This window comes from Alexandromys fortis, unplaced genomic scaffold (assembly GCF_014885135.2).
Source record: "Alexandromys fortis isolate MF-2015 unplaced genomic scaffold, M_Fortis_MF-2015_v1.1 scaffold_187, whole genome shotgun sequence".
In the NCBI taxonomy this organism is placed as follows: Eukaryota; Metazoa; Chordata; class Mammalia; order Rodentia; family Cricetidae; genus Alexandromys; species Alexandromys fortis.
In genome coordinates, this window is record NW_026068088.1 from 667,167 (window position 1) to 693,391 (window position 26,225).

Consider the following 26,225-nt stretch of genomic DNA (forward strand, 5'->3'; position numbering starts at 1 on the left):
TTGTTTTACAAATAGATTTCCCAAGAGTGCTTTTCATTTTATTTGGTGTTTTCTTTTTAAACAAACGTCATCAGGGATGAAAATCAAACCATGACACAGGTAGATCAATAGAAAAAGTAGTTAAATCTCAGGTGCCCCATTAAAATGTAACCTTAAGCTGTAGTTATCTGGAATAAAACAAAAGTAACTTCCATTTTGAGGGCAGATATACAATTTAATATTATTGTATTGGGTTTAACTGCTTAGCAGAAAATGCAATGAATTCTTTTTTTTCCATGTGCTTACATTTACCTCATGTCAACCATCAACAGAAATTACAAATAATGTGAGAAATGACTGATCCTTTAATATCTAAGTCCTGAATATTTGTATTTATTGCCAATGTTCCCATTAGTGATAGGAAAATAGGGTTGGCCACTTACAGAGGTGGCAGTAGCAATATCATCAAAATTCTTTCACTATCTTAACACTCATGAGCTACAACATGAAATATATCTAAACTAAAAAAAAAAAAGAATATCAAATGCGGCTAGTATTCAATTCAGATGGAATTGTGACCACAGTCTCATGGAGTAATCAATGAAGCCTCCTCCTGGGAGTAGAACCAGTCATTGTCACTCAAAGACGGGATTTCTTACGCCATTCAATACCAGGCTGTTGGATCCCTTTCTGTGTAGAAGGGCCAGTGAGCACACGAGGAGGGAGAAACTCACAACTCCCAGAATGACCATTCCTGATATCAGAGAGCTGGTGACGGCATTCAGCTGGAAGGGAGGCGCATTCAAGGAACCTGTAAGCATCAAAGACAGTGTTATAATGTCTTCAGAATGTCTTTGTCTCACCTCCTTCCACTGTGCTCCTCAGAATCTCCCTCACCACTATCGCCCGGTGCCACGCTGGAGTACGCAGTGATCTATTAACAACAATTCAACCAAAGACCCAAAGTATTGTATGAGTTAGAAGTGTGGTATCCCACAAACAGGCAAAGCAAAACAAAACAAAAGCTAAAAATGCTATAAAAATTGCCCAACGCATCACATATGGGTTTAAAATTCTCCTGTGAACTGTTATTTAAAAACTTGTGAAGCTGGAGCTCATTATACCAGCAAGCTACAGTTTGATAACAGATCACCAAAACATTCTGAAACATTACTCTTTTATTTGCTAATTATCTTACCAAGCTGTGAATTGTTGGTTGGAGTCTCATCTGAGGAGAGATAACAGAAAAAAACGAAAGTGAAAATGTCTCTCCAGACACTTGCTTTTCTGTATTCTAACTCGCTAACTTTGAAACTTCATCCCTATTCATCTTCTCCACCCAAGCTCCATGGACAATTCATGAAGGAAAGCCTGTGTACCAAATTTCATCCTCAAGTCTAGAAATAACATCACAAAATATATTATACTGTATTCTCTCCTGCCAAGGCTGTTTCATCCTTTCGTCTCTGCCAGGTTAGTGAGGGCAGTAATTGTTAACAGCTACTACATTTTTATGGACTTATAACCTGCCATTTGTTATTCTGTTACAGAGAAATACTCATTATTTAGTGTCGCTCTATTTTAAGAGCTGCCAGTTTGCCTAGCATAATCTGCAAAAATATCATTCTGAGATCCAAGAAGAGGAGTTCACTTTTAATAACTAAACAAAAGGACAACTAGACTTCCAAGCTTGAGCTGGAGTTCTATTTGTATCTGCAAAATTAAAGATTGAAGCAGTTGATTGTCATCTTTCCTTGGTGAACACGACACAGGCAATGAGCACGCTTTCTTAGTTTCCCCATTCTTACAGGCCAATTTGCAATCGTGCTAAAATTAACCTGTGAGCCAGCAACCAGATTATTCCATACCCATGTTAAAATGTACATGTGTACTTGTGGTTGTTATTTAAGTCATAAGGTTTGTACTGTTGACTACAGATTATACACATTTTTACAATTAATGGATGTGTAACTGTAGCACCAGACTTCATAAAGCTCTGTTTCATGTGTTGTCACATTTAATCCTCATGATAGCCCTGTGGTTTAGACAGCATTGCTACCTCCATTATACAGCTGAGGACACTTCCCTGTGTCGTTGCTTCTATGGCAAAGTAAACACATGCTAAAATCAACAGTCTAGTTCAGAGCCTTTTTCTCTAAAATGATATAAACTGACTGAGAACAGAAAATATTTCATAGCCTGAAGTATTAAATTCCATAATCAAAAATATTTTCTATACATGGGCCCTGGGGAAATATTACAAAATATCTGATTTTGTTTCCTTTCAGACACTTGCCTGATAGCAAAAAATACAGATCTGTTGTCAGGTCCTGAAATACAGATTTGAAAGCTAACATGGCACCTACTCAGGGCGCTCTTTACAATACACATGGGTGTTCATCTGGGGGATGTTTTACAGTGTGCGTTGATACCCAGAGGATGATTTACAGTGTATAATGCATTGTGATAGGACAAAAAACGAAAAGCGACACTCACGGGAAGATCCTAATCCCTTCTAATGTATCTATACAAAGGCAGTTTCCTTCTCGTGGAAATAAATAGAATGAATGGACTGTGGCAATTCATTGAAATGACATCCCTGTCCTGCTCACAGAATGAGCTGGAATCTTTTTAATACAATCTCTCTCTCTTTTTTTTTTTTTGCAGGAGTTATATTTAAGTCCTTTAAGATTGCTTTCAACGGAAAGCTCCTTCCTATAAAGTGTACAGAATGAGCCAGAGATGCTATGACTAAATACCCATCTCTCTCTCTCTCTCTCTCACACACACACACACACACAGCTAGAAAAAAATCAGAACATCTGTATTTCTATCACCACCCACTATGTGAAAAAAACATATTCTGCATACTTTCATGAACACTTTGCTATAGATAAAACATCCCTGTGTATTAGGACCAAACCCCTCATGTCAAATAAAAACACTAGTTCCAGGTTCTAGAGCAGAACAGATGAAGGCATAGTACTGTTGTCAGATAGCTGAAATCAAGCCATGCACTGTTTGAATGCAGTTTGAAATTAAATTTGAATAATAAATTCTAAGGGGGAATTGCCTTTCTGTTTGTTGTTGCTGATATTCTATAAGTTATTGTGTTGTTGTAATAATGATAATAACAAAAATACTATCTAACTCCAAAGAGGAAGCAGATGCTTTCCTGGAGTGTGAGGTCACCATCCACTTCTGTGTTCCCTCCAGTCGTTTTGTTGTTGATAGGTACATATGTGCTAAAAGAAATGCATGAAGCCTAACGGAACTAAATAAATTTGAATATAAAAACTCAGTGCGCTCCTCAAAATAACATACAGCTGTCTGAGGATTCGCAGGAGAGGCAGCAGTAGCAGGACCACAGCTGTGTGTGCCAGGAATGGCACAAACATTGCTAATACGTGTCTCCGTCTCATCTAAAAAGTCGTACTAAATGGGAAATATAAACATCACTCACTGGGAAAATATATGCAGAATAAATATTTCCCTTATCTCTGGCAAACTTCAAAAGTGTTTAATTACCTATGCTGTAAAATGAATCCTTTATTTTACATTTTAAAAAGCACTGAAGTATTTTAAATTCTAATTGTAAATGCAGGCTAATAGTCTAGCCCTGAACTCTACAATTCTTAAAGAGTTACATCATGGGTTAGTTTCTAGCATCATGCCTGTCTTATGTAGAGACTGAATATGTGTGCTCTTATGAATTATTAACTACCCATAAAACTATGATTCTACTAGTGTAAGAGTTTGGCTTTGGATTATTCATAACAACTTATGTTAACAAAACAATTGTTATTGTTTTCCAGCATTTGCAGCAGAATCATTTGCTACAGGCAGTTGTCTACCTTAGAAACATCAACATTTGGAAGCATTTAGTAAGTACACTGCAGAAACTTTAAGGATTTTACATTTAAAAAATATGAATATTTTCATAAGTTAGCTATCAAAAGTATTAATGTTATCGAGCAAAAATAACCAAAGCAGATTTCATTTCATTAACACACAAAACAAAGGAGCATATCTAAGAATTTTCAACTTAGTAGACTTCACCGAAACCAGACAACATCTCGGGTCAAGCAGCGGCTCTTTAGGTTAACTGAGCAAGGACTTTGGAGAGAACAAAACAAGCCTGGATGGCACTTGTCTATAGAAAACCCACCATTGAACCTGGAGAGACAAATTTTAAACAATTCAAGCAGAAACTATAAAGAGACACAGCAAAAGCAATAGCTTAGGCCGTAAAGCCCAACAGGAAGTTTACATGGGAAATGTCGAGGATAGACACAACTTGAATTCTATATCTTGAGGAATTTTTAAGAGTACGTGGATCTTGTATTATTGCAATGTTGATATATTAAGTTGTAAACAATGAAGCCATTTTAAAGACTAAGCTTACACTACTTACCAAAATAATAGCAAAATAAAATGAAGTAGAGTGAGAGAGAAGTACTCAAAAGTGCCTCAAAGATCTGAAAAGGATTCTTCCAGGATTTGTCAGCAGAGAAAACTAAATTCTCATGTGTCAGACATTCTTCAAGTAGAAAGAGTTCATAAACCAGGAAAAACAAACTCTGAGCATGACGGCAGAGGCACTCTACTTGGTTTCTCATTCGTTAAGGATGGATACTTTGGGAGTATAAAGATAGCACATCTGTTAAATGTGCTAGCTAATCTTCCAGAGTACCTAAGTTAGATTCCCAGAACTCACATCATGTGAATGGTGTAGGATTCCCCTCTGTGTGCTATAAATATGTTATATTACCATTGGTTACTAAAGAAGGTTCTTTGGCCTATGGCAGGGAAGGATAGAGTTAGGTGGGAAAACTAAACTGAATGCAGGGAGAAAGAGGGCTAAGTCAGGGAAACGCTATATAGCTGCCGAAGGAGAAAGATTCTGGAACCTTATCGGTAGGTCACAGCCATGTGGTGATATACAGGTTAATAGAAAAGGGTTAATTTAAGATGTAAGAGTTAGTTAGGAATACACCTAAGCTATCGGCCAATGTTGTAATTAACATAGATTCTGTGTGATTATTTGGGTCTGGGCAGCCAGGAAATGAACAAGCAGTCTCCGCTGAAATGTGACTCATAACTGCCTGTGACTCTAGCTCCAGAAAAATCTGGAAAAAGTTCTCTTTTGGCCTCACACATATGTGTTATACACACAGAGTGAGTCTCACTCACACTTAAGAAAATGTTTTTTAAAAAAGAGATATTTTAAGGATCTAGACATGGGGTTGGTGACATATAGAAGCTTGAATTGCTATCTTTAATAGAGTTGGAGGGTTTTACTTTTTTGACTTTTGAAAATTATTTTATCCTAACAAAATATTCAAAATCTTATGATGTTTAGATTTTCTTGGGCTGGGTATGAAGGAAACAGGGTTACAACTAAATCATCTATCCAAAGTGGACCCAGATGTCTCTTTCAAAGTGCTTTGCTAATAGAAAAACAACTCTAAAATACTCCATAATATACAAATTGCTTTGTTTTGCCTATCCTGAAGCATTCCTAATTACTGGAACTAAGAGTTAGATTTCCATCCAATGTAATTCCACCAGCAATATCTTATAACTAGATAGAGATAAGATGTGGGGCTTTCACAAAATGCAAAGCAGTCATTTTAAACCCTCCAGACAAATCCTCAGAGAATAGATACCAAGTTAGAAATTTTACATTTAAAATATTTGCATTATTTAAAGGTCCTATTAGCTTCTTTTTCAATAATAGTATGCTTATATAAACACAAGGAAGTGAATAATTAACTCAATTTCATACATTTTTTAGGCTAAAGTACTTTTACTTAATTATTTATGTATTTCAGGCAAACTTCTTTTTTTACTATTAGGTAGGTGACATTGGCAAAAAGGTAAAGGCAATTTAATTGAAAGATAATAAGAGCCTTACAGCCACACAAAATTGAGAAAACACTATTAGCATATAAACCAAACCCAAACTGTTCTCTTTATTCTTTTGAGAAAATTCCGCAACTACATTATAAAGAATCTTGAAACCTACCTTTTAAAACTCTGGCTTTTAAGCATGCACAGAGAAATGCATATTATTATTAATAGTCATGTGGCTTTTTAGAATAAAAGCTGGACCTAGAGTCAAGTGTGTCCAGCTTCAGTTTTAGCATATTCAAATTTTACCACATGCCTCTTTTATCTGCTCAATTCTGGAAGCTTCATACAGGAAGAAATTCATATTCCTTGGTCTCATCCACGTGGTTTTGTGCACAAATGTGCGGGGAAAACATTTGTATCCATGAGAATATGTGTGTATGACCCCGTGTCCATCTGCTCATATAAAAGTATGAATGTGAATGTGCTCCCTCGGTACAAAAGAGGCAAGTGATACTCAAAGTGGGCAGCTCAGCAGTATTTGCTAGGATGCTTTACCAAGATGTAGAGCATTCACGAGAGTAAGCGTGTTTCTTGGGCAAAAGGATAAGGAAAGGCTTCCAGAGAGTGCAGCTTTAGAAAGAAAAGTGTTGCTTATTTTTAAGATCTTATCTTTGTATTTATAATTGTATATATGTGCACATGCACACATATGTGTGCAAGCATGTTCCAGTGCCACTGGAGGCCAGAGGCATCCTGTAACTGATCTGCCTTTACAGGAGATTGTGAACCTTCATGGGAGCTGGGGTCAAATGGGTATTCTGCAAGAGCAGCAAGTGCTCTTAACTGCTGAGCTATCTCTTCAGCACCAAGGAAACTCTTACAGGATCTTACATTTGTGTGGTGGCCAGGCTCAATAGTGCCTCCTGCTGGTCAGTTTTAATTAAAAAAGTAGATAACAAGGGAAATAGTGGATAGAGTTTATACAGGTAAGCCTCAATGGCAAGAATATAAGCAGGAAGTACAAATTGGAGGTACAGTGCAAAAAAAAATTGCACTGGCAGCTGGGGGCCATGTGAAACAAAAGAATTGTAGTGAAGACACATTGCCTCTGGCCTAAACACTGAGTAAGTGGAGAACTGCTCACCAGTCTCACCACTAACTAGTGTTCTTTAGAAATCTGGAGTTCTTGGAAGCCAAGTAGCTAGCCCATTCGGATTCCTTTCCTGCTACATACAAAAGGAGGGGCTTTCTTACCGCTGCGAGTAATGATGGGACCAGCAGACAGGACCGCGTTTCCAGAAGTGCTCTGAGGAACCCAAGTTGTCCTGCTCCCAACATCTCGCTTTTTTCTGTTGCCACAAATCTGAGGTGTTAATGGAAACAAATGAAATTCCACACCAGCACAAAATTGTTTCTTTATGGCCATTTGGAAAGCAGATTCTTTTGGAAGATACACCACATGTTTAATTTTATACATTTCCTACTGTGCATTTATTTAATTACTTTGCATATAACTGCTACAGTGATTCTTCTTCTGGCTTGGACCACATTTCTTATTCCCTCCCTGCTGTAACTGTGCACTGCCTCATTAGTTTACATAGCTCAACAGCTCTCCTGAAAACGAGCTGTGTTTATCAAACTTTGCCACGTTTATTTCTCTCCAGCCTTTAATAAATTCTTCCCTAAAATGTTGGTCAGCACAGAACCAAGGTAATGTGAACTCTGCATTTGCCTCCATCTGACACAGCGAGTTAAGACCTAAGAAATCAGTGAGTTGATAACTTTGTACTTATGTAGTGATTGGATATATATAGTAAAGCTATTTTAAATTTGGAAAAGTACTTACGTTTGTCCTCAAGTTAATAGTAATGTAATTCTAGGAAGCCTGTTTGAATAAAAGTTCTGATTTTTAAAATTTTTCTACTCACTATATCTGTATTTTGATGGCAGCTGCATCCCATTGGAACCAGATCTTCCAATGACTTTAACTTTTAATTGAAAGGATTCTTGAACCATCTGGTGCTAATCTACCTTCTAGAACCAGCTGAACCCTGCTCATGCTTCCCTCCACTTTCTGCTCCAACCACCCTGGATCATGTGTCTGCAACTTCTGAGCATCCTTTGGTACGGACTCTCTCACACACTTGATCTTTGTCCTGCTGGGGATCATCCATTTTCAGAATCACAAGCCAGACCATCTCCTCTGTCTATCCCTCCAGTCTGTCCTCCCCTTTCTCAAATGACAATCACTCGCCTTTACTACAACCCAGGTCTGCCTTTGCTACTACTATTTTAATTTTGCTTTTCAGTCATTCTTTCATGATCCTAAAGGATGAACCAATTGAATTCTAATTCATGATAGCTTCATCACTTCATCCTCATCTTGGCACACAGTAAACATTCGATAAATCTTTACTGGATGAACTATCAAGTCATAGTTCACCCTGACCTATGACTTACCTGAGATCTGATAGTCTTTCAGCTTAGGTTAATTCAGAGAGCTAAAACAAAAGTGCTTATAAACATACCGGCATGAGGAGGGGACAGTCATCAGCTCTGCAGAGCTTCGTGAGACAATGCAGGAAGACAGTGGACATTTTCTGATTTTTGTGTTTCACAAAACGGAACACTTCAAATGAAAACCGGCCCCGTTGGCTTCTCCCGTTTTCGATGACAGTGGTCTGAGGATCTTTGTCGCAGCTATAGTTTAGGGAATGTGAAAACAGAACATCATTGGGAAGTGCCAATCAAGTGAGATTTGTACATCAGTCTGTGTGGTACAAAGGACACCCTCATTATACTTAAGCTAAAAGAAACTGCCAGTGTTGCAAATAAAGGGAAGAATATAAATAAATCAGGTGGTTTTGACAAATGTAACATGATCATAAATTGCAAGCAGAACAGTTTCTGATCATAGAATAATGTCATGTTTTAGGAACACCATATTATCCCAGAATTCAAAAGTCAAAAATAATACAAAATAAACATTACTAAATCACCCTCCCATTACCACACCCACTTGTTAACCATATAGTAAAGATCATTGCATTTATTTTGATTTCTACCAGGATATATTAAAATAAATGCTTATTCAAATAAGAATGTACTGTTATTTAGTCCATTTTTATATAATGCATGCTTTTTATTAAGTTAGTAGCTCATTCCACAGATCTTTCTATGTAAGAATAAGAGCACCCTCATTATTTTTAAACAATTATATAGTGTTCCAGTATATACATAGGCTAGAATTTTATTTAGTCAATTCCTTATTTATATACAATCGATTTCTTTGATCATTCATTGTGATAAAAATAAAACTAATGATCTAAAGGACCTTGCTCTCTGGATTCCATTCTCATTCTCTACCTGACATTTTGTATTTTATATGTATCAGCAAGCCATTTTTTTAAAATCACATTAGCCTATGACTGTTGTTTTTGTTCAAATCTTTTCTTTAATGTATTTGAAATTGCTAATGTATTTCATTTTTAAACTCAACTATTATTTCTGAGTTTTAGACTGTCCCAGTGACAAGGCATTCTGCTTTGTGATATTATTATAATCATTATGTCAATAATGTGTGTGCAAATGTGAGAGTGGATCTATGTATGGGTGTGTATGGGTGTGTGTGAGAGAGAACATATGTATATACACACTGACACGTGTGCATATGTATGTGTGTATGCATGTGTGTATGTGTGTTTGCATGTATGAGGGTGTGGAGTATGTGGGATGTGGAGGTGTATGTGTGATTGTATACGTGTGTATGTTTGTATGTGGGTATGTATGTGTATGCATGTTGGGTCTGAGGGTATGTGTGTATTGGTTATGTATGTGTGTGCATGTGTGATGGGGTGTAGGTAGGGGAGAGGGGTTACAGATGTACATGGCCACAGAGTTTAGAGGTTGAACTCAGTTGTCTTCCTCAATTACTCTCCATCTTATTCTCTGAGACGTGTTTTTATTTTCTAATCTCGATTAAGTTTCCTGAGAAATAAAGTCTCTAACTTTTATTGGATTTTTGACTATGTCTTTCTTATTTTCTTCTAGTTGTCACTTTAGGAAACCTTAAATTTCACCGTGCATACCTGTTCAACAAGTCATTGTGATTAATTATTTTCAGCTTAATAACATACTCTTAAATTGTATTTTTAAACAATGTTCTATTATTTTAGATTCTTTATGAGGAATTTCATTATAATATAATTTCTATATTTTATATAATATAATTTCTATATTTTATATAATATAATGCACACAAATGCATATATATACATAAATACATGTATTTTATTCCCTTAGCTACCTAGATCTGTCATTTCATCATCAGTATCCTCTTTTTGTCTTTAGAATTGTTTGTTTTAATTTACGTTTATTATTTTTGTCTTTCATGCTCTTTGCTCTATATCTATGTCGCTCTACTCCTATAAAAACATTCTAGTCACATCTTCCTTTTCCATCTTAAATTTGTCCAATTCCCTTTTCACATCCTCATAACCCAACATTCTATTTTTCTATTTTCATTTTCCTAAGTTTCTATAATTCAATCATTGCCACTGAAGCTTGCTTTTAATAATTTTAAAATCAGCGTTGAGATGTTGAGTTACAAGCGCTTTCTGTTCTATGCTATTTCTTTCTGATGAATTTATATTTAAAACTCTTTTTCTGACATTTTCAATTCCTTTCCTTTTAGTGCGTTCCAACACGGCAAAGAAATACCTGCCTTTGATTGTGGTTCCTATCTGAAGTATTGGAATTTAGCTGGATTTGCTACTTTCGGAGACTCCTAAAGCAAACTAGAATGGTTACAACTTTCTTCACGGTTGCATAAGTTCAAGGGCTTCATGCTTCTGTTTTATAATGACAGAAGTTTTTAGCTACATTGCAGTTCTATAGAGGAATTTTCTCTGCATGTCTGAGCTTGAAGAAATTCAGAGAATTCATTAACTGCCCTCCAAAGGTAGGGAGGGACATTCACAGGTAAGTGTTTTGCCTATTTCATAGGTCCTTTTTCACTTAATAAGATCTACCACTGTGAAATCTCTAGGAAGTCTCTCCAACTTCATTTCTGATGTTTCCCATCCCTGGCAGCTGTTGGACCTCAGCCCTGCTCCCAACATCTCCAATTTAGAAGGCTGACAGCCACATTCCCTCCAGTTGCTGCTATAATTTTTCAACATAATCACTCAGATTTTACCCTCTAAAATTTCCAATAAGAAACCTGAGATGATTTAGAAGTTGCCATCATATTTATTCCATGTCTTACGATCACATTCCATATAACTAATTTGTGATCATTATAAAAATGTTGGAAAACAAATATCAGATGATGCATAATCCTTCCTCTTAGAAGAAATACCCACAGTGAGCTTTTGGCCTGTAGTGCTTTCTTTTAGATAAGTGAGTCTCAGGATATACAAAAGTAATCATGTCAATTCTTTAACTTTGTTTCTTAATACACTTACATTCTTAATTTTCAGAAAAGTAAATATCGAGAAGACAAAAAGGTAAAAAAATAAATAAATAAAATAGCTGATTTTTTTCCCACTTAATAAGTGACCACATGATAGTGGCATCAGAATGAACTGCCTGGCTTACTGGTCTCTGCCATTCACTTGGTTATTTTTTTATTGCTGGATGTGCAATTTACTCCCATGCTTTACTATCTTAATAAAACTGATAGAGACTAGAATATCATAAATACTTCAAAATACATTTTTCAATTTGGAAAAATAAAATCAAACAATTGAACTCTTTTCCGCCTCTTCATACACACTGACTTTTTTTTCCTCCAAAGCTTTGCTGAGATTAACATTTCCAACAATCTAATATATTAAAAGTGGTAGTTTGGCCATATCCTCTGACACCACCCTAAGGTTGATTAGCCAATAAAGCATTCTTTACTTTCCATTACATTACTCCCATCATGTGTCAATAACTGCAATGATTTGAGCCAACTGTATTTTACAGGCATGATTAGAAGACATTGCTTAATTCTCAAATCTATTCTGTTGTCCGAGAAAAATGCTGAAAGGGACCTGGAATGATTGAATGGTTTTATGATCAATGTCCCCTTTCCCTGGGCATAGATCTCACTCACTCAATCACTGTCTATTGGAGAACAAAGTTGGAGTTATTGGCTCTGGTTAAAAGAAAAAAAAAAGGAGTAGCGGGTTATATTGCACTTTCATATTAAATACTGATAAATGAACAAAAGTACTTTGGGATCTAAATTATCCAACCATTACTTTAATTTTACTGTCTTTTTGACATATGATAGGAGGGCGTAGCTGCCAATAAGTAATACCACCCTGTTTCCCATCGTTTATTGAGAATGATAATCTTACTTTGCTATATGTAAGATAGTGAAATAGCCCATATCTCCTAAACATGAATAAAACATTGTTAGTGAATGTCATTTAGTGACAGTTCTCATTCTATGATAGCCTTATCAGCATTTTGTGTCACAGACGGTTGTTAGCTTTTGTACTGAAGACTACAAGTTCAAATTGTAAGAATATACATTGAGAAGGCCCAGGAGTGCTGTATATTTTGTTAGCCTGCCCTATACATTCCATTTGAATGATCTATAACTGGGTCCATAGTTTCAAAGCAAGACTTAGACACCTACCTAAGGAAGAGATCATATCGAGTGTCATCATTTGGGTTCCCAGATGGGGTTGTGTAGCAATAGTCCATTAATACATTCCATCTGCAGAGAGAAGCAAACATGATCTGGCATCAGAGTCCTCCCTGGAGCATTGGTAATTAATCCAAAGAAAGTAAGCATTAGCCAAATTCTTAACACATGAATCATATGTTCATTACTTGCTGTTTGCAGAAGTTTCTTGGTTATTAAGAATTTATCTAAATTCCATATATTTAAAATTCAGCAACAATTGTCAAATGGGATGGAGAGTAATGTCACAAACAATAAGAGATAAGGCAGGTGGATGGACAAAGCCCTAAGGAACAAAATGATACTAGGCTAGTCATATATCTGAGGGAGAAATAGAGAACATTCTGGCATTCCAGAAGATCTCCACACAGCCTCCTTCAGTCACTACTCCCAATTATTTATCAGAAGTCTTGTTATTTCTCAATTAATGACATAAAATGGGCAGCACTCTCTTAGACATAATAATTTGTTGTTTATTTTTACTAGAATGACTTAATGCTGTGACAATGACCATATATGTCAAATAATACTTTAGAATGAATAAGCTAACAGTATGACTGGGAAAAGTTAAGTATTTTAGCTAATCAAGATAAGAGTGCACAATTACCTTCCATCCAGATTAGTAGCTTGCACAGCTGCATATACTTTGGTTTTCAAAGGTAATCCTATACTTGGGATAATTAACTGCTCTCTGTAGGTTGAATCCTATTGATGAAATAATAAACAATCCACATGTCATTATCTTTCTATCAATAGAAAATTTACTATTTAGAACTGATAAAGAAACAAAGAGCAATCAAATCAACATATACCTACATCACTGACTCTAAAGAGATTTATTTTATGCTCATCTTGGCAGAACTTCTCTTAACCCATAGTAAATACAACAAGTTTATATCAGGGTGTACACCATCTTTGTTCCATTTGTGTGATAAATCATGGAATTTATCATATATGGTTGTCAATGTTCAGTACATGTAAATTATATTCAATAGTTAGTGATTAGTAGTAATTTTTTAGTATTAAGTTTCCAATCGTAAGATGATTTAAGTTAGGATTCCATTTTTTATATTTGTCATAAATTTCAGTTTTCATTAATTAAATGTGCTTCAATTGAAGCATTTCACTGTTGGAGTGTCAGGTGTTCATTTTTTGTAATATTTCATTAATCTAGAATTCTTTCTCTGATCATTTAAAATTACCAAAATTTAATTTAAAACCAGAGAAAGAGAGAGAAATCATGCAATATAGCCTCTGAGTTGTGAAAATGCCTGCTATAAAAGTCTTGTTCAAATTTTTCTTTCCCTTATTTTAGAGCAATTCTAAATAAGGCATTCCTATCACCCCAAACACATAGCAGTAGCTTAAAGCACATTAAATTAGAAATTTAAAAGTTACACTTATAAGTTGATAATAGAAATAAAGAAATACATAAATGCCAAAGGAAAAATTCCTGGAAATCAATAAGACAAAAAGGCATCCTACTGAATGGGAAAAGATCTTCACCAACCCCATGTCAGACAAAGGACTGATCTCCAAAATATATAAAGAACTCAAGAATAGACATTGAAATTCTAAATAACCCAATTAAAAAATGAAGTACTGAACTAAACAGAGAACTCTCAACAGAAGAATTTCAAATGGCCAAAAGATACTTAAGGAAATGTTCAACTTCCTTAGCTATTAAGGAAATGAAAAATCAAAACAACTTTGAGACACCATCTTACACCTGTTAGAATGACTAAGATCAAAAAACCAATGATAGCTTATGTTGGAGAGAATGTGGATTAAGCTATCATTGGTGGTGAGAATGTAAACTTGTGCAACTACTTTGGAAATCAATATGATGGTTTCTCAGAAAATTGGGAATCAACCTACCTCAGGATCCAACAATACCACTCTTGGGCATATACCCAAAAGATGCTCAATCATACTACAAAGCATTTGTTCAACTATCTTCATAGCAGCATTATTTGTAACAGTCAGAACCTAGAAACAACCTAGATTCCCCTCAACTGAAGAATGGACAAAGAAAGTGTGGCACATCTACACATTACAGTACTACTCAGTGGGAACAAAACAAAGCAACAACAACAAAAAAAATGACATCTTGAATTTTGCATGCAAATGTTTGGAATTAGAAAACACTATCTTGAGTGAGGTAACCCAGACCCCCCAAAAATGAATATGGTATTTACTCACTCTGAAGTGGATACTAGCCATAAACAAATGACATTGAGCCTATAGTTCATGATCCTAGAGAAGCTAAGTAAAAAGGTGAACCCAAAGAAAAAAATATATAGACCCACCTGGAAATTGGAAACAGAAAAGATCACCTGACAAAATTGGGAGCATGGGAGCAGGGGGTAGAAGGAACAGAAGAAGGGGAAGAGGAGCGAAGAAGGGGAGGGTTGAGGAGAACTTGAGGCAATGGGAAAGTACAGTTGGAGGAAGGACATATATGAGAGCAAGGAAAGAGATATCTTGATTGAGGGAGCCATTATGAGTTAGCAAGAAACCTGGCTCTAGAAAGATTACCAGGAATCCACAAGGATGACTCCAGCTAGGACCCTAAGCAATAGAGAAGATGGTACCCAAACTGGCCTTGCCCAGTAGTCAGACTGATAATTATCTTAAATATCACTGCAGAACCTTCATCTGACAACAGATGGAAACAGAGGCAGAGATCCACATCGGAGCACTGAATTGAGCTCCCAAGGTCCAGTTGAAGAGAAGAAGGAATGAGAATATGAGCAAAGAGGTCAAAACCATGAAGGGATCATCCATTGAGACAGTTTACCCGAGCTAATGAGAGCTCACCAACTCCAGCTGAACTGGGAAAGAACAAGGATAGGATCAAACTAGTCCCTCTGAATATGGTCGACAGTTGGAACAGACTGAGGGGCCTCTGACGGTGGCACTGGGATTTGTCTCTACTACATGCACTGTTTTTTTTTTTTTTTTTTTTTTTTTTTTTGGGATCCTATTCTCTTTGGATGGATACCTTTCTCAGACTAGATGTAATAGGGAGGGTCTGGGACCTTCCACAAAGCAAAGTGCCTTACCTCTCTAAGGATTGGGGGGGTGTGGAGGGAGTAGGAATGTGGATATTTGTATTTTTAAAAATAAATTAATTTTAAAAAACTAATTTTTCTTTCCTTTATTTTAGAGCATTCTAAATAAGGCATTCCTATCACTCCACACACATAGTAGTAGGTTAAAGCACATTAAATTAGACATTAAAAAGTAGCATTTATAAGTTGATAATAGAAATAGAGAAATACATAAAATGTCAAGGGAAAACTTCCTAGAAATCTAAGTGGTCAAATCATTTAGCTTTAAAAAAAATTGTTTTCCAGAGTTGGTATTTCTAAAGAGATTGCAGTTTTATGGTGAAATCGTTTTTAACATTCATTGTAAAATTTTAGTCACCAAAGAATATGGAGAATGTCACATTTATCTGACTGGACAAAGGCAGTATATATAGAATTAATTTTTAAGATTAAAATTTGGATGTTGGGAATCTGAAAGAATTGTATCCATGCAGGAACATTCCATTCTTGAAACTGCAGGTATACACGGAACTGCATGCTTCATCTGGGGAAGCATTAGCACTGAATTTCTAATTATTTTCTATATTTCTGTGGTTAGCAGCAATGGCTTCTATAGCCATGGCAGACAGATAGTGCTTCTTTTTATAATGTTTCTGGATTCCTTTTCCAAAATCTTTAAGTAAGTTTCCATTCTTTACCTATCTTGTTCATACACCTTATATTTGCATTAATATTGTCCCAAAGAATGCTGACTTTCTTCAAAAAAAAAAGTTCATAAAACATTTGCAAACGATGTACAACCCATTTGTGTTTGGGTCATGAGTCATCAAATTTCTCTTTCCTGTTTGTACGGTCCTATTTATTCAACCACTCAGCAAACAGTAATAGTTGCATACAGTTCAAACAGAAATGGCAGCCTAGCTTTCTATTTCCACAAAGAAGAAAACAGCTACTTTTATGTTATACAAAGAGGAGGCCACAATTGGCGCACGACTTTAATCCCAGCACTCTGGAAGCAGAGGCAGGGGATCTCTGTGAGTGTAAGGCCAGTATGATCTACAGAGCAAGTGCCAGGACAGGCAGAGCTATACACAGAGAAACCCTGTCTCCAAAAACCGATAGATAGATAGATAGATAGATAGATAGATAGATAGATAGATAATAGATAAGATAGATGATAGATAGATAGATAGATAGATAGATAGATAGATAGATAGATAGATAGATAATAGTTGAATTGATAGATAGATAGATAGCTTTCATATTTAAAGAATTCATCATCAATAAAAATTATATGTTTATAACTACAGCTTTTCCATGCACATAGATAGTGTCTATTATACATAAACGCAAAAGAAGGAAGAGGGTTGTTTCTGGACAGTGTTCAGTTGTTTCTGTCCTAACAACAAACCAGAGAAAAGAGTTCAGCAGTAGACATGTAAAACAACTTGAAAGCATGCCTAAGGATTTACTAACAAAAAATTCTCTAGGGAAAACAAATTCTTAATGGCTGTAAAATGACATTAAAATTTAAATGCTACAATACAATTACAATTAGGTAACTAAATATTAAAATCCCAAATAAATAATAAATGTCGTTTGGAATCAATTAATGAAAGTATCCCAACACTTTCTTGTACAATGTGAATTCATAATTTTTAGCGTCTTGCGATATAACAAAATAATATGATGTTAGAATAGTTTGCGGCAGTGATATTTACACAAAACAGCAATGGATGTGTATCCTATGATTATCAGAATGTACAATGTGAAGGGTACAATAAATGTAAATGGTCACTCTTAGCTAACAGGGATGTCTCCAAACCAGTTCATTAGTTCTAACAAATAAACCATAATAGTAGAGGACACAATAATAGGGGAAAATGTATACAGGTGTATGAGGATGTATTGGAATGTTCTATTTTTTTAATCAAATTGTCTATAATCCTAAATTTGCTCCAAAAATATTAAGCATGTTTATTGAAAATTAAATTTCAAACCTGGCATGAGAGAGCTCAATGATTAAAAGTCTTACTATGTAGCATGAAAACCAGGAATCTTCTCCTTCAAAGACAACAACAACAACAACAAAAATGTCAGGTGAGCACTGTAGCCCAGCACTCTAGAAGCACAGAGAGGGGATCCCTTGAACAAGCTGGCTAGCTAGACTAGTCCCATCGACAAGGTTTGGGTTCAGTTGAGAGATCCTGACTCAGTAAGGAGAGAAAAGTCAGGAAGACTACCGACAATGACCTAGGGCCTCCACATTTGCTTTTGCAAGCATACATGAATTCTCACATAGAGAAGATACACATTCCCACACATACTCCACACACAGAGACATATAAAAGAAACTGTAGGAAATTATTGAATTGTAAGATGTAATTGATAAGGAACTTTAAATTTTCAATATTTATTTATTCATTTATTTGGTTGATTTTTCAAGAAAGGGTTTCTCTGTGTAACAGTCTTAGCTGTTCTGTAACTAGCTCTTGTAAACAAGGCTGGCCTTGAACTCACAGAGATTCACCTGCCTCTGTCTTCCAAATGCTGGGATTAAAATGTGCAACAACACCACTTGGCATAATTCAATTATTAATACTTTATTGAAAACTGACTAAAAATTCAACTTTTAGTACTCTTTCATTTATAATATGACAAAGTGATTATCTTCTACTACAGAATTGAAATTTGAAGAGATTCATACTTCCGTGGTTTGATTTTCTACTTTTACAATGGAAAAAAGTAGTCTAATTTCACAGAAAATAAAGATGCCATTGAGTGGCATATGGACGTATTTTTCACTGTATTAATAATGGAAATTCTCATCTCTGTCTCACTCAGTAGCATTATTAAGTATTGTTGACTCTAACATGTTCTGCCTCAACTCTACCTTAAAGAGTTTACACACCAAACTCAATAGAGACAAGTCTTATAATAGAAAACTACTTTTATAAATATTGCAAACAATAAAATAGCTGGCCAACCTCTGAACAAACTATCAGTACATGGTTACTACATGTACAGAACCAAGTCAATTGGCAGAGTCTCTTTGCGGAAGAAAGTTTACAAATGACAGAAAGGCAATCTTCAGTTCAACACATTTTAATGTGTTGTTTGGAACTCTGTGGTGTCAAACTACAAACTTATAAACACGATTTTTAAAATGCCTTTGGAAAATGTCCTACTACAATATTTATAGCTCATTATATTCAAAGGATAAAGCACTGACTTTTAAATCAATTGCATGAATTATAACTCAGTGCCATGATGACATGAATAATAATGCAAAAATCAGATTCATAATTTACAAAAATGTTGGTTGATAGATTGAAAAATTGATATTTAAATCAGGCATTTAAAATGTATGAATAAAAATTTTAATCAACATGAAAATATCATTTGGGGGATTAATGTTACAGTTATAAATAGAAATCCATGTATTTTTCACGTGTTGCTGCCATTCTCAATATTTACATGAAAAAAGTTTAGACAATGCTATGTCATCAATCCAAATTATTTCAGATGTGACAGAACTACCATCAGTCAGAACCCATGTTCAAAATATTAACACATTCGCCACCAGTGATGCCTCCAAGAAGTTTCATTCAAACTGTGTATATCATCTGATAAAAACATTATTCCTCCAAATATTCTCTTAACTATGAACACACACATACACATATGCACATACATGCGTGTGCATGTGCACACACGCACACACACAGATGCACACACACACATACACACACAGAGGTGCAAATAAATGTAGATGGATTCTCAAAGTAACTATCACATTTTTGGTATGAAATTTCAATCATCAGCTTTTAGAAAATTTATCAGAGCTTATAGCACACCTTTATAACAAAGATATATGAAAATGAAAGTAAGATGGATAAATGTTACCAAGCTACAGCAGGGTTAATGTGGCTTTCAGGAGGTTTTTATAGAAAAGCTATTCACATAAATGACTCCTCACAACAGTGAGAGGGAAAAATAATGTCTTTCACCCATCAACTCACATTATAAAGGAGCAAGTTCAAAGTGCTGACAAATGTCCCATTGTTCTCTCTCACGGAAATAGCAGCTGAAGACCTAAAACCGATTGGAAAGAGGGAACGCACTAATGAGATTTTAAATTAAAAATTTTATTTATACCCAGATGTTAGAATTTAGACAATAAACTCCGGAGTTAGCTTGACACGCTTTTAACTAGACCTTCAATAGGTGTAGTGTTTAAATCATCAAAATGACAAGCTATCAAAAAACAAGGAAACTCAAATAAAGACAGACTGTCATTTATGATATTTTATTGATAAAGTCATCTTTTTATTTGGAATTACATATGTAAGATACTTTTTTCTGGAAAATTCATTTCCTAAGAACTTAAATTTGAGGCACATAGAATGTCATCAATTTCACAAGACATTCTATGAAGTTAGGGATTTATTCTAGTTTGTCCATGCTAGAATACAGGGTACGTGATAAGTAATAGGAATTTAACAAGCATTAACTGAATAAATGAACATATTCCTTAGATATGCCAGGTGAAGATAGAATGAGGGATGCTTCTTCCCATGCCTTTATCCTTTAGACATAGCCACTTCTAAACTTTGCTTTTGACATCATCACATACCATCAATATGGTAGAATGTTCTGTATTTTTAACCATGAAACAAAAAGTACCTTCCTTATCTCCATGTATTAAGATAAAATAATAGTGAGAATCTTATAATACAGACCATCAAATTAGAGAGGGAAACTCATTATTCAGTTATTCCATTTTGTCAAAAATTTCAAAAAAAAATTAGGTCATTATATTTTAGACATACTGTCTCTTCATTTATGTATTTTTGGAAATGATCAATAATTCCATGGATATATCCTATAGCTCTAGTTCTTTGTCTAGAATTTCTTGGGCCTGCATTATTGCATCCATCGTCACCCCTCTGCAAAAATCATAAGAACTCAGAGTCTGGAATTGTAGAATTCAGCAGGAGAACAAGTGGCAGTTGGATCAGGCAGGACACAGAATTGTAGTGACCAGATATGATAACCTATGCAAAACTTCAGAACTACATAAGCACCCACGACTTTTGAACAAAGGAAATAAGAAGAATGCTAGATAGCGATAGATGATAGATAGATAGATAGATAGATAGATAGATAGATAGATAGATAGATAATTAGATAGATAGATTGATAGATACATGCATACATACATACATAGAGATAGAGAAGTAAGTAGGTAGATAGATGACAACAGACAGAAAGTGATAGATGGATGGGTGGATGGATAGGTAGATTAATAGATAGACGATAGATCGATAGATCGATAGATCGATAGATCGATAGATCGATAGATCGATAGATCGATAGATCGATAGATAGATAGATAGATAGATAGACAGATAGATAGATACAGAAGTAAGTAGGTAGGTAGATGACAGACAGAAAGATGATAGGTGGATGGGTGGATACATGGATAGATTAATAGATAGATGATAGATAGATAGATAGATAGATAGATAGATAGATAGATAGATAGATAGATGTGTCAATGTTCCACTCCATCACATTGTTTGAGGTTGACTACAAACAATCATCAAAAATAAGAAGCAAGTCTAAAGAAAATATGAGAAAATAAGAATAAAACATGAACTCACGAAGCAAGCTGGGTGTTATTAACCAGGTATTCCAATGGATAACTACAACTAAATTTGTAAAGGAGCCCAGGAAGATAGCTGATGACTGTTGGCGGGTCTGGAGTATCAATATATCCTGAAATATTTCCTATCTGTACTGAGGTTGCATTTCCAGAAGCACCAACACCAGGAAGTGTGGAAACCTGTTAGGACATCAAATCAAGTTCAATAATGAAATGTTTCTATCTGCACATTCATGCAATTTACATACAAATAAAATATTTTGACCACCTATTTCACATTTTGGTTCAGCTATAACATGCTATAGATTTGAAAATATAATACTTATAAAATTTTATTTTATTTATTTGTTTAGTGTTGTATTGACTTTAAATTTTTCCCACTTTCTCTTCTCTTTTTTCTTGATTTTTATTGAGCTCTATATTTTACTCTGATCCCCTCCCTGCCTCTTCCCTCCCCTTTAATCCCCTCCAAAAGTCCCCATGCTCCCAATATACTTTATAAAATGTTAAGGGACACTGTGTCTTTTAAAGTCAATGGAACTTTATGTGTACCACTGACATTTGACTTTTAGTTATTTCATAAGAAAGGAAAAATTACATATGTAGAAGTCTACAATTGACATTTTAAAACCTCTTTGATAAATCCCAACTTTTCTAATAAATCTTAAAAGATTTGTTTTATCTCTGTTTGTCCCAGACTTTGATAAATCCCAACTTTTCTAATAAATCTTAAAAGATTTGTTTTATCTCTGTAGCCCCAGACTTTGGCACATTACTGTTGTGTGCATACCGCATGAGAGCCATGGTGCACATAAGGTATTCAAAGGACAACTTTGTGGGATTGATTCTCTCCTCCCACCCTTCTGTGGTTCTGTCACTAGAGTGCACATCTCCAGGTTTGACCTGAGGAGCCACTCTGCCAGCCTGTTTAGACTTCCACTATGAATAAAACGCTCCTGCGCCAAGCCCTCCTTGCTCTGGCCTTCGATACTCCTACCACCTCTCTCCTTTTCTCCTCCTCAGGACCGTTACCCATGTAGAACACCACGTATTCCCCAGTAAACCCTCTCACTTGCCCACAAGCCTGCAATGATTTCTCTCTGCAGCACACAAGCAGCCTGCTTTCTTTGCATTCCCTTAACCAGCCTCAGAATGCCCGGTTGGACAGGTCCCACCTCAACGTTACATTGGTGTTTTCACTGCAGCACCATGTCAGGGGTCTTACCACTAACTTTTGAACAAATAAATGCAAGTCACACACCTACTAAGAATGATCCTTTCCACTGTTTTCTTTGGTGGATCATGGAGTTTCTCACTCTCAGACAAATTTCAAGGAGACCATGAACTCCCAGAAGTTATAAAGAATGTTGCTTACTTTTGTGTTTCTTAACACTGCTTAGCTTTCACTAGATCCCCAAATACTTGTAAAACTGAAAAAAAATCATCTTTGGAATAATAATGTTTCTGATTTTCATGAGACCAAGGGAGAATATAATAGTTCTCTCACCATGTCAAATATCACAGAGCATTTACCAAATATTATTAGGAGATATTTCTGTAATAAGTAATATTAGATTTTCAGTAATAGGATAAACTTTATGCATGGGCCTAACAGTACACAGACAGGAAAAAGGCAAATAGCTTGCTTATGCAAGAGACAAAACAGGCAGGAAGGGAACATTCATTTTAATTCCAACCTACTGACATAGTAGTCTATTGGCTTTTTCTCACATAGGAATGTCCTCTGAGGAGTCTCCAAAGCTGGTGATACCAAAGATAAAATATGGAAATTAAGAAAGCCTCTCTTCCTTCCACCATTTGCCTGACTTACTAGGTAAGTATATCAGTTCTGTAAAAAACACACACACATGCACACATCACACACACACACACACACACACACATCTCACACACACACATCTCACACACACACACTTTTTATATTCAGCTGCTTTCTAAAATGTGAAGAGCACACATGTGCAAAATAACATTTTCCATGCCCTTTCTCTGGAGATATTTTCTAGGCAGCAAGGCAACATTGGCATCAATCTATGAAAGTGAGGCTTTGGAACACAGTGGGAGGAGGGGAAATTCTACTGGTCCCTACCTGTGCTCCCTCCACTAGAAAACAAAATAATCAACTAATAATAATGCAATAATCAACTAAGCGCCCTCTCCCTTAGGTCTGCTTCATAACCTCTGTGAACACAACTCAGGGAGATGAATAAACGTTTTTAATAAAAAGAGTCAACAATACGTAGTCTGCAGGCTTGGAAATGGTCACGGGCACAATATTGTAACTGCCCTTTGGGATAAGATAAAGAAGGAGATTCAAATAAATCTCTTTCCTGTCTGCTAGCCCCTACCAAATCTTAGAAACCATGCTCTTAGACTAATCACACCTTCCTTTTGAATCTGTGGTCATAATTTTTTTTGAAGACTGAAAACCAATTTTTTCTTCTTTACTGTGCTAAGCTATTGTGTGTATTGTGCCACTTTTATTAGGATTGATAAAATGATATTTGAGCAAGCTAAATAAAATATAGTACTAGGTGAAATTTAATATAATCAGTATTCTCACCACATATTATTAATTTCAATTAATTTTTATTCCCTGGAGTATATATTTCTTCTTATTCCTACTTTTGGTGTTGAGTGAATTAATAAAATAATGAATGATATTAATTATAAATTCTTAGACATGGTAAAAATGCTCAAAACACTGATTTGGTTATCAAAATAACTGAAAAGAGGTGCTGCCAGAATTGCATGGGTAAAACTGGGTATGATAAGTATTTTAAATGCAAAGGGCAGTCCCACGCCGTAAAGAAGTTCACACAAGAAACACAGCTATCTTACAAAGTATCAGCGACAACCAGTCAAGGGTAAATATGAAATAAGAGTTCAAGTGTCCCATTCTATATTTAATATTTCTTACTAAATGGGGTCATCCGGTCTATATCACCACAAAAGAACAAAAACGGTTGCATCCATAAAGTGTAAGGAATATGGCTTGTGCTTAGAGATGCCCATCCAAGTCAGTCTAACAGAGCTGCTTAGAGCAGCACAGCCCAGCACATGCCTCTCCACGGCCCAGCTCCTATCAACACAACCATTATGAGAAGACAGAAGTGTATATTTGGGAGTTTATACTTCAAACAGGCAAAAGAAAGTGATTTGTTTGGCTTTATTGGAATTTCTTCCCGAAGACCGATTGGGCTCCTGATTATTTCATGAAATGGGAGCGTGTTTATTTACGACCTCAGCTACAGCACTGGGTTTTATAGGAATCTTACCACCAAGTTGTTTCCACAGCCCTCCAAGGTGCTGAGATTGATGATGAAAATGACCACTGCTGGGAAGGTGTTGTTATTGATGAAGCCCCTGCAGTGGGAATCCCCATGCCTTCCATTCAGTGCCAGATCTGTTTCAGAATAACCCGAAAAAAGGACTGTGCAGAAATTAATCTTCATTGTAATGGCCTGCACTCCACAGTAGACACTGATGTCTCTTTCAGCTGAAACAAAAAATACATAAAAGCAAAAGTTAGTCATAAAAGCGCAGTAGAAAGCAGGTGGACGACTGAGTGCTGCCTGGTTTCTTTGCCATCTCCTTTGTCTAACTCATTTCTACTCTCAATCCAGTGTACAGGTCGTTAAGAAAAAGAGCCATGAAATATCACCATTGACTTAGTTATTTAAGGGGAGATTTTTTTTTAGATATTATAAGTCACCTCTGTTTCCTTGAGCCTGATGTTCAGAGGATACGCATAAAATGTCGGTCTAGCACTGTTGAACGGCAGGAGAATTAAGTGGAGAAAATCAGTTTACTGAGGAAATTTAGGACTGGAGTAACTGAGTTATTCGGATTTCCTGTCTAGAGTGAAGCAGAACAAGTGATGTGTTTTCTCAAGAGAAAGGAAGCAGCTAAAACCTACCGTCCACCAAATTATTCAACGCATTGCTATTTGGTAGCTCATGCTACCAGCACACAGAAACAGAAGGCATCGTGAACAGGCCCATTTTATTTAGCCTACAGTAAATCATCTTGGAGAAAGAAAATGAAGAATAGTTTGCTGATACTGAGTGCAAAATGCACAGTTTGCTCAAAGAAAAAAATTGCCAGTGATTATGCATGCATTAGCTGGCCATAGAAAAGTAAAACATAGCTTGCGTGGTTCCCCATGGCTCTGTTATTTATCAGGAAGCATTCTTCTAGACATGAAATGAGCACATGCATAAACCCACAGCACACACACACACAGAGAGAAGGAGAGAGAGAGAGACTCTTCATGCCTCTAACCGTTCTCCTACAAATAATAAAGAAAAATGAGTAGAAAAAGGAGAGTTCCAAGGATGAGTAATTCCTAGCAACAGGTTTTACTTTCACTGGGTGGTATCCTATCCCGAGATTTTATTTGAAAATGTGATTGCTACAAATTTAATTAATTAAGAGATGATGAGGCCACTGCAGTAAAGTGAACTTTGTTGAATACGGCTGATGCAGTAGAAAGATCAAGGAAGAACCTGAGCTGATGACGGGAGTGGAATGACTTGTCTGGAAGCCGAGGTACATCAAGACTGTCTGAACACCACGAGGCCACAGAGGGACAGGACAGAGTGCTTGTCAGACACTCTTGATGGGAATGTAGCTACACCTTGATGCTGAATTTCTGGCCTTCAGAACCATGAGATAATCATCCCTGGCTTTAATTCACCTTGGGCGACAACAAGTGCCCATTGTTTTAAAATCCTCACTGGGTGAGACTTTGTTAAGTCTGTGCAGGAAATGAATACAGCAAGTTCACCACTTTTAACAGGGTGTCCCAGCAAAACGAAGAATCTGAAGCAGGCATTGAATTTACAAAATGTAGAAACAAACAAGAGGCATTTGTACTGCTCTGATAAATTACTCTGATTGTTTAAGAAAAAACTAAATACAGTAAAATAGTTTTTGGCATATGATATAGACTGTTTTTTGGTGGAGACTG

At 35.9% G+C, this 26,225-nt stretch overlaps 1 protein-coding gene across 1 annotated transcript in view; it reads right to left on the bottom strand.

The window, feature by feature from the left end:
• Positions 1 to 614: 614 nt before the first annotated feature.
• Zpld1 (zona pellucida like domain containing 1) overlaps positions 615 to 26,225 on the bottom strand; it is a 41,938-nt gene continuing 16,327 nt past the window's right edge. Inside the window, exons 2-10 of the mRNA XM_050122374.1 lie at positions 24,532 to 24,752; positions 21,234 to 21,415; positions 19,590 to 19,662; positions 13,122 to 13,219; positions 12,467 to 12,547; positions 8,364 to 8,535; positions 7,090 to 7,198; positions 1,178 to 1,207; positions 615 to 790 (exon numbers count right to left, since the gene is read on the bottom strand). Of these exons, the coding sequence (XP_049978331.1) occupies positions 615 to 790; positions 1,178 to 1,207; positions 7,090 to 7,198; positions 8,364 to 8,535; positions 12,467 to 12,547; positions 13,122 to 13,219; positions 19,590 to 19,662; positions 21,234 to 21,415; positions 24,532 to 24,752 (1,142 nt within the window). The remainder of the gene's footprint in view (positions 791 to 1,177; positions 1,208 to 7,089; positions 7,199 to 8,363; positions 8,536 to 12,466; positions 12,548 to 13,121; positions 13,220 to 19,589; positions 19,663 to 21,233; positions 21,416 to 24,531; positions 24,753 to 26,225) is intronic.